This window comes from Mus pahari, chromosome 13 (assembly GCF_900095145.1).
Source record: "Mus pahari chromosome 13, PAHARI_EIJ_v1.1, whole genome shotgun sequence".
NCBI classification, from domain to species: Eukaryota; Metazoa; Chordata; class Mammalia; order Rodentia; family Muridae; genus Mus; species Mus pahari.
Window position 1 is genome coordinate 29,171,847 of NC_034602.1, and position 15,345 is coordinate 29,187,191.

A 15,345-nucleotide genomic window follows, 5' to 3' on the forward strand; every position below is an offset into this window, starting at 1 on the left:
AGAGGAAGAAATCCTGGCTGACTGGGCCGGGTGGGAGACCTAGACAGCAGGTTGCAGTGGGGCACTCTCCCACTAGGGGGCAGTACAGTAAATAAACATTGCTGGTTTTGCTGAACAGAAACTTCAGTTACTACTATCCCTGGAAATGGTAGACACCACGTATTTATCCATGTAAAGTTATGTGTAAATTTGGCTTTAAGGTATATATGTTTAAAGTTATTAAAATTCTGTTTTCTGTATTGCATGCATGCTGTTAAAAACAGACAGAGTGGCAGATAAGAGCGCATACTGAACTGGAAAAGGATCTGAGTTTGATGCCCAGAACCCATGCTGGTCAGCTCACAACCGTGTGTAACTCCAGCTCCAGAGGAGATCCAATGCTTCTTGCCTTCTTGGGCATATGCAGTCACGTGCACCATATTGACACACCACACACACACACACACACACACACACACTTTAAAAATAATAATAGTCGGGCAGTGGTAGCGCATGCCTGTAATCCCAGCACTTGGGAGGCAGAGGCAGGGGGATTTCTGAGTTTGAGGCCAGCCTGGTCTACAGAGTGAGTTCTAGGAGAGCCAGGGCTACAAAGAGAAACCCTGTCTTGAAAAAAACAAATCAAACAAAAAGAGATAATAAAACTATACGTATGTATGTATTATGTATGTATGTATGTCCTGGAACTCACTCTGTAGACCAGGCTGGCCTCGAACTCAGAAATCTAACTGCCTCTGCCTCCCAAGTGCTAGGATTAAAGGTGTGTGCCACCACTGCCCGGCTATTTTTTTTTTTTTTACTTTATTTTCATATTCAGAAATCAGAACACTTCTCTTGACTTTTCCCTGGCAGAACATTTGGCATAATCATGGAGCCACATGACTTCTGCTCCCAGCGGCTTGGCTAGAATCTGTACAAGAAATCCTGGTGGAGATGGCCCTGTGATGTCACTAAGGGAGACTGGCCTTGTTCATAGCCTTTGTGAAACTATGGAGCAGGTACTTTCCTCACAGGGACATGATGGTCTAACAGGAGAAGGCACTGGGCTGACGAAGACTGGAGTGAAGCCTGCAGAAAAGAACTTAGGGACAGCATCCCCGTGCCCCACAACATGCATCCCCTGAGATGCATTCTCTATGTGAAAGTGGGGGGGGGGCACACTTGGCTCACCCAGCAAAGTCATTGGCTGTCAGCCTGTGATGGGTGGCAAGTGATCAGAGGCTCAGAGTTGCTCAGTGACACCAAGTCCAGGCTCAATTCAGACAAGTCCTTCCCAGTTCCCAGGACAAGAGCTGATCTTTCCACCAGGGACAACTGTCTTCTAAGATGCCACCAGGCTGTGTGCCCTTATGGTCTTTAAGTAGGTATGCCAGTGGACATTGGGACATGGGTCTGGGAGAGTCCAGAGGATTCTAACTTGGGGGACCTGGTTCTGGTGATAGTCTCTGTTCTCACTCTGTGCCTCCTGCGCCAGAGCTCTTGCCTATCCCTTCCCAGGGCAACAGCCACAGCTCTAGAGGGACTACAGAGTCCCTTGTGGAGTCTGAGAAGGAGGCCTTATACGATGAGTTGAGTTATGCCTCTCCCCAAGATAAGTGCTAGCCCCTGCCTCCCACACTGGCCTCTGCTCTTCCTACTCTGTAGAGGAGCAGCATTTCCTGGCCTGGTTTCCCTGTTCGAAGCTTTAGAGGCTCTGCCGTGCCTAAGGGCAAGTGCTGTCCTTGTGGTGAGCCTGTAGCCTGTGGTTCTACCTGGATTCAATGTAGACACATTAGGGGCTACCTCTAGTCTCCACCCTTATAGCCTGGTGTCTCTGCTCTGTCTCCATGACCAAGGTCAGGACCACAGTTGGCTTCCCACACAGTATGGCCTGGGTGTCCCGTTCCATGACTCCCTGTCAACAGGAAGTGACATGCTGACACTGCCGTGAGCTGACTGTATCTGACTTAATGCTCCCCCAGAGTTCACACACTGAAGGTCTAGCAGTCAGAGCCTCAGTGTGCCATTAGTTAGTTCTCTTGTTATTGTGCTAAGAGTACATGAGAGATATGTTAGGGGCTGGAGAGATGGCTCCATCAGCAAAGCGCTTGCCTTACAAGATGGGGAGCTGAGTTAGAATCTCCAGAATCCACGCAAAACGCTGGGTGTGGTGGTGTGTGCCTGGAATTCCAGTAATGGTCTCAGGACAGATGGAGACAGGAGAGTCCCTGGGGGATCATGGGCCAGGAGTATGTGGCAAGGTTCCAGAGCAGCGGTGCTCAACCTGTGAGTTGTACTCCTTTGGGGGTCAAATGACCCTTTCACAGGGGTTGCCCAAAACCATTGGAAAACAGATATCTGCATTGCAATTCATAATAGCAAAATTAGTTATGAAGTAACAACAAAATAACTGTATGGCTGGGGTCAGCACAATATGAGGAACTGTATTTAAAGGGTCACAGCATTAGGAAGGTTGAGAATGGCTGACCTAGGGTGATAAGAGACACTGTTTGAAAAGGTGGAAGACACCTTACGACTGACATCTGAAGTCCTCCTCTGACCACCAAATACCCTGTGCACGCGCTGGGCACTCATCTCTCCCCCAACAGCAACTTAAGGGAGGAAGGTTGTCCTGGCTCATAGTTCAAGGGCAAAGGATAGAGTCCATCATGGTAGAAAGCCATGGAGTAGGAGCTCCAGGCAACTGGTCACGTGGCGTCTACCACCCGGAAGCTGGGGAAAATGCCAGCTGGTGCTCAGCTCACTCTCGCCTTGTTAACTTAGATGGGCACTGCACATGGCACCGCCCTTGTTCAGGGTGGTGTTCACCACCTCAGTTAAACCTTGGTAAACACCCTCTCACACCCGGGGGCTTGTCTCTGAGCTGGTTGTAGACTCTTCCAAGTTGGCATCATGATTAGCCATCACACCATGTGACTTTGACAAGGTTGTCCAGGAAGTCCAGGTTAAGATGAGGTGACTAGGATGGGCTTCAACCCACACAGCTAAATCCCCACGAGAAGGGGAAATGCGGGCGGAGACACACAGAGGCAGAGCGGAGCATGAAGAAGAAGGAGTGTCCCCGGTCTGCCAGGGAAAAGGGTCTGGGACAAAGTATCGCCAGTCTCAGAAATGACAACCCTCCTGCCACCTTGAACATCCATGCATTAGGTTTGGGAGAAGACACACGTCTCATGGGCTCCAACCCATTGTCAGCCTGTGGTATTTGTCTCCCAGCTCTCATGGGCCACTTCACCCAGAGCTTGCTATGTGCTTCCCTTCCGCGTGCTCCTAACACCTCCCTGCTTCTGCTGCACGAGTCCAGTTCCTCCAGTGGCTAGCAGGTTGGGGCCTCATGTGTGTGCCATTTCTCAAATGTAGCCTTAGGCTCTGCCTCTTTCTGGCGTTCAGGCCAACTGCAGGCCATGATTATTTAGGAAAAGAAGATGCAACACTCTACTGTATCTATCCATCAAGCAGGAATTAGGAACAGTCTGGACTGATGGACGTCATCCCACATCCCCGCATCTCTCCTTTTTCTGTCCTGCGCGGGAAGAATTCATGTGAGCCAAGGCTGACCTTAGCTGTCTGCCCAGCGTGGAGACTACTGTTCTTTTTCCCCCTCTGCTCAAGACAGGGTTTCTCTGTGTTGACAGACCAGCCTGACCTCGAACTCGCAGAGATCCACCTGTCTCTGCTTCCCGAGTGCTGGGATTAAAGGTGTGTGTTGCCGCTACCCGGCTGTGGTGACTATTTTTGAGAGAGTGACGCAGAGAAGTGAGTTGACTCCTGTGCTGGCTCCTGGTTTCACGTGGCATGGCTTTAAATTATTGAGTGGCTGGAAAGGCCCGTAATGACATCCTATTTCATTTGGTTCTCTCCTGGGCTGTGAAGCAGATCAATACCTCAGCTAGATGTGGGGAGCACAGCTTAGGCTGGGCCTCCCTCTGCCATGGCTGCCTTAAAGGCAGGAACTCAGCTACATTTCCAGACCCAAACCTTTCTAGGCCAGGTCCCCGGCGAGCCTCTCTGCCTTGTGGCACCTTCCCTAGAGTCACTTCCAGCGAGACCTCCACAGACCCAGGGAGAGACCAGGAGGCTGGGAGGGGTGTGGCAGGCCTGGCCTCTTTCCTTTATGGGATGGAGGTGCCAATGGAGTGGCAATGTGGGGAATATGTCACCCCACAGCTCAGTGGCCTCACCCAGAGGTCTCCGGAGACCAGGACATATGCCATGATCCCGAATATGAGGAGGACTTAGGATCACCTGGCAGTCTCGATGCTGGTGACAGAGCCAGGCAGGAGCTGGAGGTTGAGACCCTGCAGTGATGTGGCAGTGGTTGGCAAGGCCCTGGGCGTAGCGGGCACAGACTTAGCAGGGCTCAGGAGAGGCTGTCACAGGGAAGAAGCTCGGCTAGAGCCCACAGTCTGAGCCTGTGCTTACCAGGGTAAGCATTCCTGACGGCCAGGGGCAGAGCTTGATAAGGCATGGTCCGGCAGGACAGGCCCCCTGCTTTGACCATTTACTCCAAGTGTGGCTCTTAGATTCTTATGTCCTTTATAGGCAATGACAGATTTGGGAGGACCCAGTACCGATGACACATGGCTCACTCTCTCCCAAAACTGTCTGGGTACACTCTAGTGGCTGCACTTAGCAATAGCGAATGCCTCAGTTTCTCTGTCTATAAAATGGAGATGATAAGACCTTTGGGATAATGCATATAAACCATAGGATCTGGCACAGAAGTATCTGAACCCTGCTGTGACTGCCTTGCCTGGCTTGGTCCTTCGGGTACAGTTCCAAACCTATTCTCCCTTACTCCACTCTGAGCTGAGCTCCATCCATGTGAGGTCCATCCATCTCTAACTGCCATTGAAGCCCCTCTGCCTTTTGAATAGCCTCAGCTCCCCCGTCTCATTCTTCACACACCTGCCACACCCCACTTGCTCTCCCCAGGAGGCTGATGCTAGGGGCTCCACCTGATATCCTTCCATACTTCTGGGGACCATGTATCTTCAAAAGGAAGTAAACACTTTCAAGGTAAATGCTCTTCATTTTGAAGCAGTGCAAAAGGCATGATGTATGGCAGGGACCTGGGCTTGTCCTCTGGGCACTGATGGAAAAAGAGCCCTCATGCTAGGCTCTTCCCAGGAAGCCTCACGGGCCGCAGCCACCAGGGAGCTTCCTCTGAGACATGGCGGGATGGGCTGAGCTTGTCAGCTGCAGTGTCAGATTCAGATGTAAGCATCGGCTTCTTTTGTCTCCCTCATCTTGTATCTCCATGCTTCCAGGAACACACTCAAGTTTATAACCTGAGAGTTTATGTCTGAGAGAAAGCAGTGATTGACTCGTGATTCTCAGAACCAACTAGGCCACACACAGGTCAGGAGCTATCTATTTGTTCTGTGCCTCATCCCATAGCAACCTACATTCCATAGTCAACAGTTAGGATACTCTCCTAAGGGTAAGAGTGACAAAGCGCCCTTCAATGTCCCTAAGGCCAGGTGGGGGTTCTGACAATCCTGTCCTGTGTCCTATGAACCCTGTCTCCTTGTTGGCTTTGGGAATCATTTTGAATGGTCTAGCAGCTCCAACATCTTGGCCTGATAATACAACAGATCTCCCCAGATCCCACTCTCTAAGCTAAGAGAACGCTGGGTCAGACACAGGGGATATGTGGATGCTCTTGTCTTTAAATGTTTCCTAATCACAAAGAATGCAGATCCCATGAAAAGCAGTCCTGTACGGATAGATCCTCCCTGGAAGGGCACACAGTCTCAGGGTGGTGGACCACACCCATCCCTTGTGCCCTGGTGCTTAAGAAAACTCCACCCCCTCGAGGATTTTCCAGAAACAGAGACTAGTCAAGTTGAATGCCCTATCTTAAGCCATATTCTGTTGCTGTGAGCCAGGTAGTTTATTAAAAATAGAAGTCCCGTGGCTCATGATTCTGGAGGCTAGACATTCAAGACTCTGCCTTCCACATCTCATCTGCTTCTGTCTGAGTCTCAGCGGTCAGCGAGAGTGCCATGGTCTGGCTATTAAGGATGCAGAGCCTTGGTGCTCTCTCTGAAGCCTCTGGCTCCCTCTACAGGCAGGCTGCTCAAACAGCAGCAGTGGAACTCTGCACCACTTAATGGTTGGACTTGGTTTTCCTAAGTCATTGTTGACCGCAGTCATGAATGGATCTGAGTGAGACTGGGCCATGCTTTGAAGGGGGTAATGGCTCACATCTACCCCTTCATCAACAGCCACTGTTGTCTTGACTATTGTTTATTTAGCATTGGCTCTAGGCTAGCAGCTTTGAACAGGGTTCCTGGCACTACTAATTTAACCCACGGATATTCATTGTGTCTGGGAAGGTGTGGAAACAGAGGCACTGAGAGAACGCAAGTGGCTGAGGTCACCTACTGCAGACTCAAGACAAAGGTCTGGCTTAATATATTCAAGTAGACTGATTTACCACAAGACAGATCCAGCCCTGCAGGGTTCTGTATATTGGAAAGCTGCAGCTGGATCGGCACTACCTTAGTTATCAACCTCCTGGGTGATTGGGCCCAGGACCTACAGGTTTTCATACCTGCCCTTGTAAGAGAATGTGCTGGATCATTCAGCCCCTGTGTGTTGGAAAGTGTCTTCTCAGAGGGACATGCCAATTCCTCTAGAAGGCACAGACCACTCCATGCTGAGCTCCAAGACCTACAAGGCTGCCTGACTTGTAGGACCTCTGCCAAGAAGTGTGACAGTGGCCTCCACTAGAGTGGAAAGCATCACAGCCAACACCCCCAGTGTCTTTACCAGCCTGGGTAGCCTTTGTGTGTGAGGGGAGGGGTGGGGGTGGCATAGCTTCCCAAAGGACTCAACCTGCTGGACAATATCTGTCCTGCCTTCCCCCACCCTGTTTCTTCAGTAAGTATCTTTCCAGTGCCTGTAGCAAGCCTGTGGGAGGCACTGGAATGGCACTATGAAACAGTATCAGAGTACTCAAGGGTCTCAGAGGTTGCTAGGACACACACATAAGCATGAGCTCCCAGGCACCTAAGAACTATCCTAAAAGATAGGGACTGTCCTTAGGTCTAACCAATGGAGGCAGGTGGAGTCAAAACACATTTCTGGAGCATGTAGAGGCTAGTTTCCATTAGCAAGGTTTCTGGGCAAGAATTCCCAGAGGCGGCCCGTTCTTTCGTTGAGCATCGGAGGCTGCAAGTAGAGCTGCCAGCGGAGTCTCTTGGTTTGTAGGATGTAAAGGAGTGTGCTACTTCCCCGGGGTGTCTCTTCTTTACCAGAGCCTTTGGCCTCCTGATCCCCTTCAAAATAGATGGACAATACTGATCACTGGGGAGGAATTTCTGCTCTGCCTCAGTAGTACTTGGAACATCCCTGACCCAGGCCAAACGTCCCTGGCCTGTGCCTGTTCATGCAGTGCCAGATCCTGTTTGTTCTCATTCTGGGCCCTGCGTATCCGTTCTCTCTCATCTCTCTAGGCTGCCTTCATCCAGTCTCTCGTGGCCACCTGTTGTCACCACCGACACGAGGTAGGATCCACCTGCGCCTCCCTATGCTTTCCTTTCAGTCTGTTTTTTCCACGCCCTGCGCTGGACGCCTGACGTCACAAGGGAATCGATTACCGTGTGGGCAGCTTGGCGAGAGGGCAGGATGTGCCACAGCCTCCTCAGTGTGCACCGCCTAGCGTCAGCCAAGCCGTAAGAGCGACGTCTGGGGCATAAGGCGAGGTTGCCTACAGCCTAACTTGGAGTCCAGACACCTGCGTCTGGATCCCAACCCATTCAGACTTCGCCCCGTGTGTGTGTGTGTGTGTGTGTGTGTGTGTGTGTGTGTGTGTGTGATTAAATACTGTTCCTGCTTCGCTCTCCCGCTTCTCCCCCTCCGCTTCAATTTCCCCTTTTCTGTGCACTGGGAAGGAAGGGAAGGTCTGCTGCTGAGACCTTCCATCACTCTTGTAGAGCTGCTCCAAGATAGCTTTTCCTTGGGTCTCCTTTGAGATTCCAGTGCTGAGATGAGCTACAGTCCTACACGCCTCCCTTAGAACCCTGTTGACAGCTCCGCAGAGCTCTCCGAGCAGGTGCAGGAGGGCACCTGCGCTACCACCAGTCTGCGCCTGAGCGGAACACACAGCCTGCCGGGACTTGTAGTCCGCATGTCTAACTGCAGTGGCGCGCAGGCGGACAGCGAGGGCACGGCGCCTACACTTCCCAGGATGCGACCCTCCCGCGGCTCGACAAGGGGCGGGGCTTAGCTGAGGGGCGGGGCAAAGGGGCGGGGCGGGAGCCCTGAGCTGCGGTGGCGCTGCGGGCAGCGGGTGCTGTGTGCGCCGAGACGCTGGCCTCAAGCGTGCTGAGGATCCTGCCAGCGCCGCACCTGCCGGCCCGGTCCTCGGGCTGTCGCAGCGCGGGGACCACACTACTGGGAGCTGCCGCTGACATGAGTGCAGGTGAGAGCTGCGACCCGGAATCCGCGGGTTCGTAGCTGCAACCCTGGTAGGGTCTCGAGGACTGGGTACACCTGCAGTGCGTAGCCAATTCCCCTAGCCAATTCCTGAGCGCAGCGGCTCCACCCAACTTTTTCTCCAGGGTGTGCAGCCCCGAAAGGCCGGCCTGCAGCCTCTGTCTCTGAGCCGGGGGCGCGGAGCTGCATATGCCGAAATTCCTTCCCACCGTGCCAGCTAGGGTGGCTGCGCAGAGCTGTCTGGCGGGCGTCACTTCTTGCTTCTCGTGGGGGTCCCAGGTTGCTTCAGTAAAGGGATCCGGGTCCCGGTAAGGGGCCCTGGGTCGCCGCAGTCCTAACCGTAGAGAGAGGTGTGATGACAGGAGGAGCTTTGCAGCAGGGGACTCCGCCCTTGCGCGGTTCCCGCAGAGCCTGGGTGGTGGCATCTGGCAGACCCTGAACTCCTCAGGTTCGCCAGTTGCAGATCTGAGTGCCAGAGCCTGTATGTGTGTCAGTCCCGGAGCTGTCTGTGCGCTGTTGTCCTTCTAGCCCTTCAGTTCGGAGCGTCTCAGCCCTACCTCTCTAGCCGCACCCACCCACAGGGATCTGACCGCCTCTGTGTGATGCTGGAAAATCCCACGTCCCTGCAACCCAGCAGCGCCTGTGCTCAGAGGGAAACTGAGATCTAGAGCTGGGAGGCCTTGGCTCAGGAAGCATCTGTACATCACCCGTGAATGCACCCATCTGACAGCCTCAAGAGTTCGGCTTGCAGGGAGGGCTGATCCTTTCATTCCTCAGGAGAGAGGGGTTGGCCTCCATTTTCAGGAGCCATGGGATGACCAGACTTCAATGACTTGAGCTCTGACAAGTGATAGGGATTTGAACCCAAGGTTCCCTGACTCCAGCATGCTCCCCCGCGCCCCCAAGCTGAAGTTGCTACTAGCAGCAGTGTGGCCCTTGGCTACATTGCATAAACCAATGGGTGCAGCAGTTTCCTCTAGGACAAAGTGGCCAGGGAGGGAATGAGCTTGGGAACAGCTCACTGTAGGCTCCCAGCCTGAAGTGCCTCCTCCCAGGGCACTGTCCCCTCTCCCTCCTAGCTAAGGAAGGAGGGACTTCTACAGTGGATGTTGAGAGTGACTGAGAGCAAGTGGTATGGGAGGCAGGATCCCTCCTGAGATGGCCAACCTGTTACCTGTGGGTGTAAGGCGAGGGTATCCTCAGACTTGGCAGGACTGCCAGACATTTATCTGATGGCGGTGGGGATAATGGCTGGGTGTGTGCTGGTTAATTTCATGCTTTCAGGCCATAATTGATACCTCTGGCTCTCCTGTAATCAGGAGCCCTCAGAGGGAGCACAGGTGCCCACTCTTTGCATTTGTAGTGTTTGTCCCCGGGGGAGGAGGGCTGGCATTGTTATGGCAAGGAGACTGGAGTTTGAACCATGGCGTGTCTGATGGTCTACGCACTGGGACACCTTCCCAGTCTTGGCCTGCTCACCTGGAACTTGGGTTCCTCTCTAAGCAGGAAAACCCTACACGCAGCAGCCCCTCGGGAGTGTGGATGGTCGTTGCCATTGCTGGGTGCTCTGGGCTCCATTTGGAAATAGAGCACAAGTGTTTTCTAGCCCACCTGTGGATCATGGCTTAGCTTTGGCCAGCCTAATGCATGCACAGCAGAGATTCACCCTCATCGACAGGAGGAGAGCGGGCAGAGGCACATGGGTCCCAGAGTGACTGCTGTGTATATATGGCAGGTCAGGGCTTTCATTGTCAACAGGGAAAGACTCCACTGTGCCACCCCAGGGATGGCTGGCATCGTTCTGGAACCTGGCACGGACGAGCGTCAGGGAGTGATACTGGTCCAGATGGGCAAGTGATGGGAGCCCCTGGCAACCTGTACTATGTCCTTGGCTAGAAGTTCCTTCCCAATTGTGGTGGGGACAGAGTGGGTGCTGCTAGGGTGTGACAGCACAGTGCTGCTCCATACTAGTTCAGGTGTGGCACCGAGGCCTGTGAATGCCACCCTGGCTGTGGTTGCCTGTTGATTTCAAGGTGACCAGGGAGAAAGGCTTACAGAGTGCCACAGCAAGGCAGTAGGAGATGTTGTTCCATGGCTTATGGTCTTGTTCTAAATCCAGTGTACTAGTCATGCTGTTCTCTGTGCCTCAGTTTCCCCAGATGTATGGAGGGAATCTCTGTAGTTGTGTGTGCAGTGTAAAGTGAGCCTGTAAGGTGGTGTTGGGAGTGAGGCTCCGCTGCAGCCCGTGTGGCCACAACGGGATAAGGGGGCTGGGAACCAGGAGTGGGTATGATGGACCCCGTGCTGGCTCAGTCACCATGCACTGGGTCTCAAGGAAGGCTAAGCCTAGATGTACCTGGAGGTGGCTGTAAACCTGGCTGAGCTGAGGTAGAGGAGTGTGTGTGTGTGTGTGTGTGTGTGTGTGTGTGATTCTGTAACTAAGTACCACAGACCAGGGGGCTTTATGAGAGAAATCTATTTTTGGACAATCCTGGAGCCAAAACAACCCAGATCAAGGCATCTGCAGGCTGATTTCTTTCTCCTTGGCTCGTAGGCAGCATCCCCTTCCTGTGTCCTCACAGAGTTGTCCCTCTGTGTGCCTGTGTCCTGAAATCCTCCCCTTCCAAGGACGCCATGCTGATTAGACGAGGGCACATAAGGCTCCTTTCATCCTGATGACCGCTGTCAAAGCTGTGTGTCCATCCAGCCCGTCTAAGGTGCTGGGGTCAGGAGTGCACCGTGAGAATTCTGCTCATGACAGCTGAAGGACTGGGAACCCGGCTCAGCCACCTTTTACTCCAGTGGCTGCCATGTAAGCAGCTGGGTGGGAACTGGGGTTGCTCTGGGTGCACCCCCCCCCCCACTCAGGAAACTGGGGCCTGGGGAAGGACAGGCACCCATCCAGGGACAAGGAAAGTCCTTTGTGCATCCAGAATCAGCCTGGCATTCTAATACACTTGGAATGTGGCACTCACTCCTCCTAGCACAGGAGTGGGCAGCATGTGGTCATACGCTGTCTGCCTGCTTGAGTACCATTAACATAACAGAGCAGGTCACCAGCCAAGGTGGGGAACAAAGAATGCTGGCCACCATACTTTCATCTTGGAAATATTTACTAAGTGCCTACTGTGAGTCTGTGATGCTGTAGGCTCTGAGACTGCAGTAAACAAGCACTTGAAGAAATGATCAGTTCCTAGGTGGGTGTGGGAGGCATTAACAATCAATATGATGACTTCTCGGTGTTAGCAGAAAATGTTTAAGAAAACCAGTTTCATTAAGAAATGGCAGGGGGGAGCTGGAGAGATGGCTAAATGGTTAGGAGCACTGGCGCTTTTCCCAAGGCTGAGGGTTTGACTCCCAGCAGCCACTTGGTGGCTTATAACCATCTGGAACCCCAGTTCCAGGGGGATCTGGTGCCCCCTTCTGGCCTCCTCAGGCACCAGGCACACAGGTGGTACACAGGCATACATGCAGACAAAACACTTGTGCACATAGACAATAAAATAAAATAAATAAAAAAGTAGCGGTAGAGCGTGAAACCGCACATCCCTTTGTGGTCTCAGCTCTACCACACAAGGAAGAAAGCCTTAGCAGGAAAATGGCCGACATGACTGAGGCTGAGTCTGACAGGCACTCGTAGGCTGCTCTTCTCTGGAATGAGATGCAGAGTCGAAAGCAGGAGGCAGGGTTGTTTTGGTTCTGGGGATGGTGATGCAGGGAAAGGGGATCTTCCATACTGTAGGGATCTCTGCCCTTCACACAGAGCACAAAGGGACATCATTAGAATGCCAGGCCACTTCTGAGTGCACAAAGGACTTGCCTTGACTCTGGATGGGCGCCTGTCCTTCTCTGGGCGTTGGTGTCCTGTGTTGGCATGGGTACATCCGGGGCATCCTCAGGTCCCTTCTAGCTGCTTACACATTGTCCACAGCTGGGTGAAGTCAAGCAAGCACAAGAAGCCAGTGTCCCATCTCCCCTAACAACCCCACTGTGGGTCAGGCGTAACAGAGAGGAAGCCCCCAAACCCTGAAATGTGTCAGGAGTCACATCTGGCCAGGACACTGAGGACCATGGACTGGCATTCTCTGGTTCCCTATGCCCTGTATCCCCAATGTGACCTTTTTTCCTATAATGATCAATGTTAATTTCTGAGCTAGCTACCCAAGATTAAGTTTCTGATAATGAGGTAGTTTGGTGTTTTCTAGAATCGGGTTTGAAGTTGATGAACTCTTGGGAAGTCCATTAATATCCCAGGAAAGAGAGTGTCCCCTGATCCTTTAAGTGTCCCTAAACCACCTGCCCAGCACACTGTAGAGCTCTGAGTAGAGGAGGGGAAGGAAGGTGAGCCCCAAGGAAGGCCCTGCCCTGTTACTGGCCCTTTAAAAAGGGACACTGTCTATTTTCAGGGCCAGTCCAGGCCACAGTTGCTGTCACTGGCAGCTGTTGGGAGTCATGGATGCTGGCCCCATGCCCACCCTAATCTAGAGTCTGTGGCTGTTCTCTGCATGGACGCCTTGAGACCTTCCTTGTGCTTTCCTGTGGGCTGTCCGAGCCTCACAGGCAGGGAAGACCGTCTCTGGAATCAGGGCTCCTGGGCTGGCTTCTTGCCTCTGCTGTCCTCTATATTTCCCTGATCATGTGTCAGGGTCTTGGGGGACCAAGGGTGCTAGGCGTTCAGTACCACTTTGCCAGCTGCCTGGCAGAGCCTCAAAGAGCAGGTAAAAGAGCCACAGCAGGAAGACATTGCGACAGGCAGTGTCAGCTCCCGGCTTTAGTCACTCCCATGCGCTGTACTGGGGGCTTGTAGACTGCTTCAAGCACACTGGGCTACAACCAAGTTGCTGCTCAGAGCCCCGAGCCTGCTCGTCCCTGGTAGAGTAACTCGAGTGCCTCATCTCTGCTTACTCCGGGAATATTTCCACCACCAAACAGCTCAGGGCTACTAGGGTATCCGCAGCATCTGGGTAGGACAGACAGGCTTATATGTCACCTCAGTAACCATGCTCACAGGGTGCTTCCTCAGGGCCTCCGGCCAGACCAGGGATCTGCTTTCTCTTGTATCCTCCTCATACCACACATGTCTAGTGCTGGGGGTTCCCCCTCCCCCTGCATGGAGGGGAAACTGAGGCCTTGTAGGTTCCAGCAGTTACCTGGTGCCATAAAATTGGTAAGTGGAGGAGCTGGAATTTGAACCCCAGGGAGGCTGGCATAACCCCCCTGCCCCGTGTCTCCCTGATGAAGTGGGTTGTGTCTGGCCCTTTTCTACCTGGGTGCCCTGGCCAATAGCTGGGGAAGTTTCTGTTGCCTGGTGACCTGGCTTTGTGTGTGTAGGTCCGACCCTGGAGCATTACCTGTCTTCTCTGTCTTCTCACCTGTGCCAGAGAGTTTTGCTCAAACTTCCCAGTTACAGGGCTTGCTGGCGCACATCTCCAGTGGCTTCCTCTGCCTTCCGCAAAGTCTCCTCCTGGGTTCATTGATCCACACTTTGACAGCTCTGATCACAGGGAGGTATTCTTACAATGAGCAGCTCACATGCTACCCTATAAGTAAGCTCGACTCCAGGTTCAACACTGACCCCGGTCTCAGATACCCACAGCATGCATGCCAGGCCTTGACCCTCCAGAGTCTGCTATCCACTTGAAGGTGGCAGTCGTTATATCTAGATCTCTTCTGGTTTCCACTGTCCTGCCCTGCCAGGGTCTCCCTTAGGGCAAGTTATCGTCCCTTCTTGTGACTTTGTGTACTTGCGTGCAATAGCAGAGTCACCTTGGAGTATGTGATCCTGCCTAATCATGACATCTGTTTCTGAGGCTGATATCATTTCGGGTAAATGTGCTGCCAGCATTCCTCATCTGACATCTTCGCCATGTCACCTTCTGGGGAAGTGTGTTGGCTCTCACGCTTTGGTTAGGAGTAGGATCCGGAAGTGGAGGGATCCCAGAGCCTGACGTGGAGGAGACACCTGAGTTGCATGCACAGTAACTGCCTTTTGGGCTCCATGGGAAGGATTAGGGCAGGTGTGGGGTGGGTTTTCATTCTGAGACCCTCACTTCTGCTGTCTGGCTCAGCATGGGGGCTGCTCCCCGTGGGGGCTTTTGACTGGTGGTGAACTGGTGCATCCCAAGCAGGTACTGTGTGGATGCTAATCGGGGGTCTCATGCCACCTGCCCCATGGCTGAAGAGTTCCTAGTCTGTGAGGGCAGTCTGTACTCTATGGAGAGCATAGGGGCCCCTTGGCACAGTGGGACTCCAGCCCTACTGTTAGATAGGCTTCTCCAACTGCCCTTGGCCACAGTTCGCCTGCCTGTGAGACAGAGGTAGCACCTGCTTTGGGGGATTCTTCAAGACCTGGCAGGTACTTGGAAGCAGGAAAATAGGAACATCTGGAATACCCTGCACCACTCGGGAAACACCCGAACTTGTCCTCTGCGCGAGGTCAGCTTACCTCCTAAGCCCTTTTCCAACATGCCTGTCTTTTTGCTGCTTCTTGGTCTAGAACCACTCCAGGCTTGTTTACATCTCTGATCTCTAGGGAGCTCCCAGTCAGTGCATCCGCTTATCCTCAGAGGGAGAGGCACGGTATGCTGTATTGAGTCACGGCTCCTGAGTTGAGCTTTCTAGGCCTTAGGGTCTTGATACCCAGCAGCAGGGAGAGGCAGTGAGACAGCATGCTGGCAGAGAGCTTTCAGGGGCCTGGCCTCAGGACACAGGGGGCCTCGGAATCCTCCTCAGAGCCTCCAAGCCACTCAGAGTGCCCCCGACAGGGGGCTCCTTGACACCTGCTCTGGAAGAGTGAATGGGTGCAGTCGTGTCCTGCTTTGTGCTTGGCTCCCCTGTCACTCAGAATACACATGCTTCTCTGAGACTTTCAGGATCTGACACGGCAAATGACACCTTCAA

General features: G+C 53.1%; 1 protein-coding gene across 15 annotated transcripts in view; it reads left to right on the top strand.

Moving 5' to 3' along the window:
* Positions 1–8,250: 8,250 nt before the first annotated feature.
* Ablim2 (actin binding LIM protein family member 2) overlaps positions 8,251–15,345 on the top strand; it is a 125,852-nt gene continuing 118,757 nt past the window's right edge. For 10 of the 15 annotated variants that reach the window (XM_029545080.1, XM_029545086.1, XM_029545087.1 and 7 more), the window contains exon 1: positions 8,302–8,431. In XM_029545080.1, the coding sequence (XP_029400940.1) occupies positions 8,422–8,431 (10 nt within the window). In that variant the 5' untranslated portion in view covers positions 8,302–8,421. Of the gene's footprint in view, positions 8,432–15,345 lie in introns of all 15 variants that reach the window. The other 5 variants (XM_021211378.2, XM_021211382.2, XM_021211376.2 and 2 more) reach the window with 1 other exon arrangement.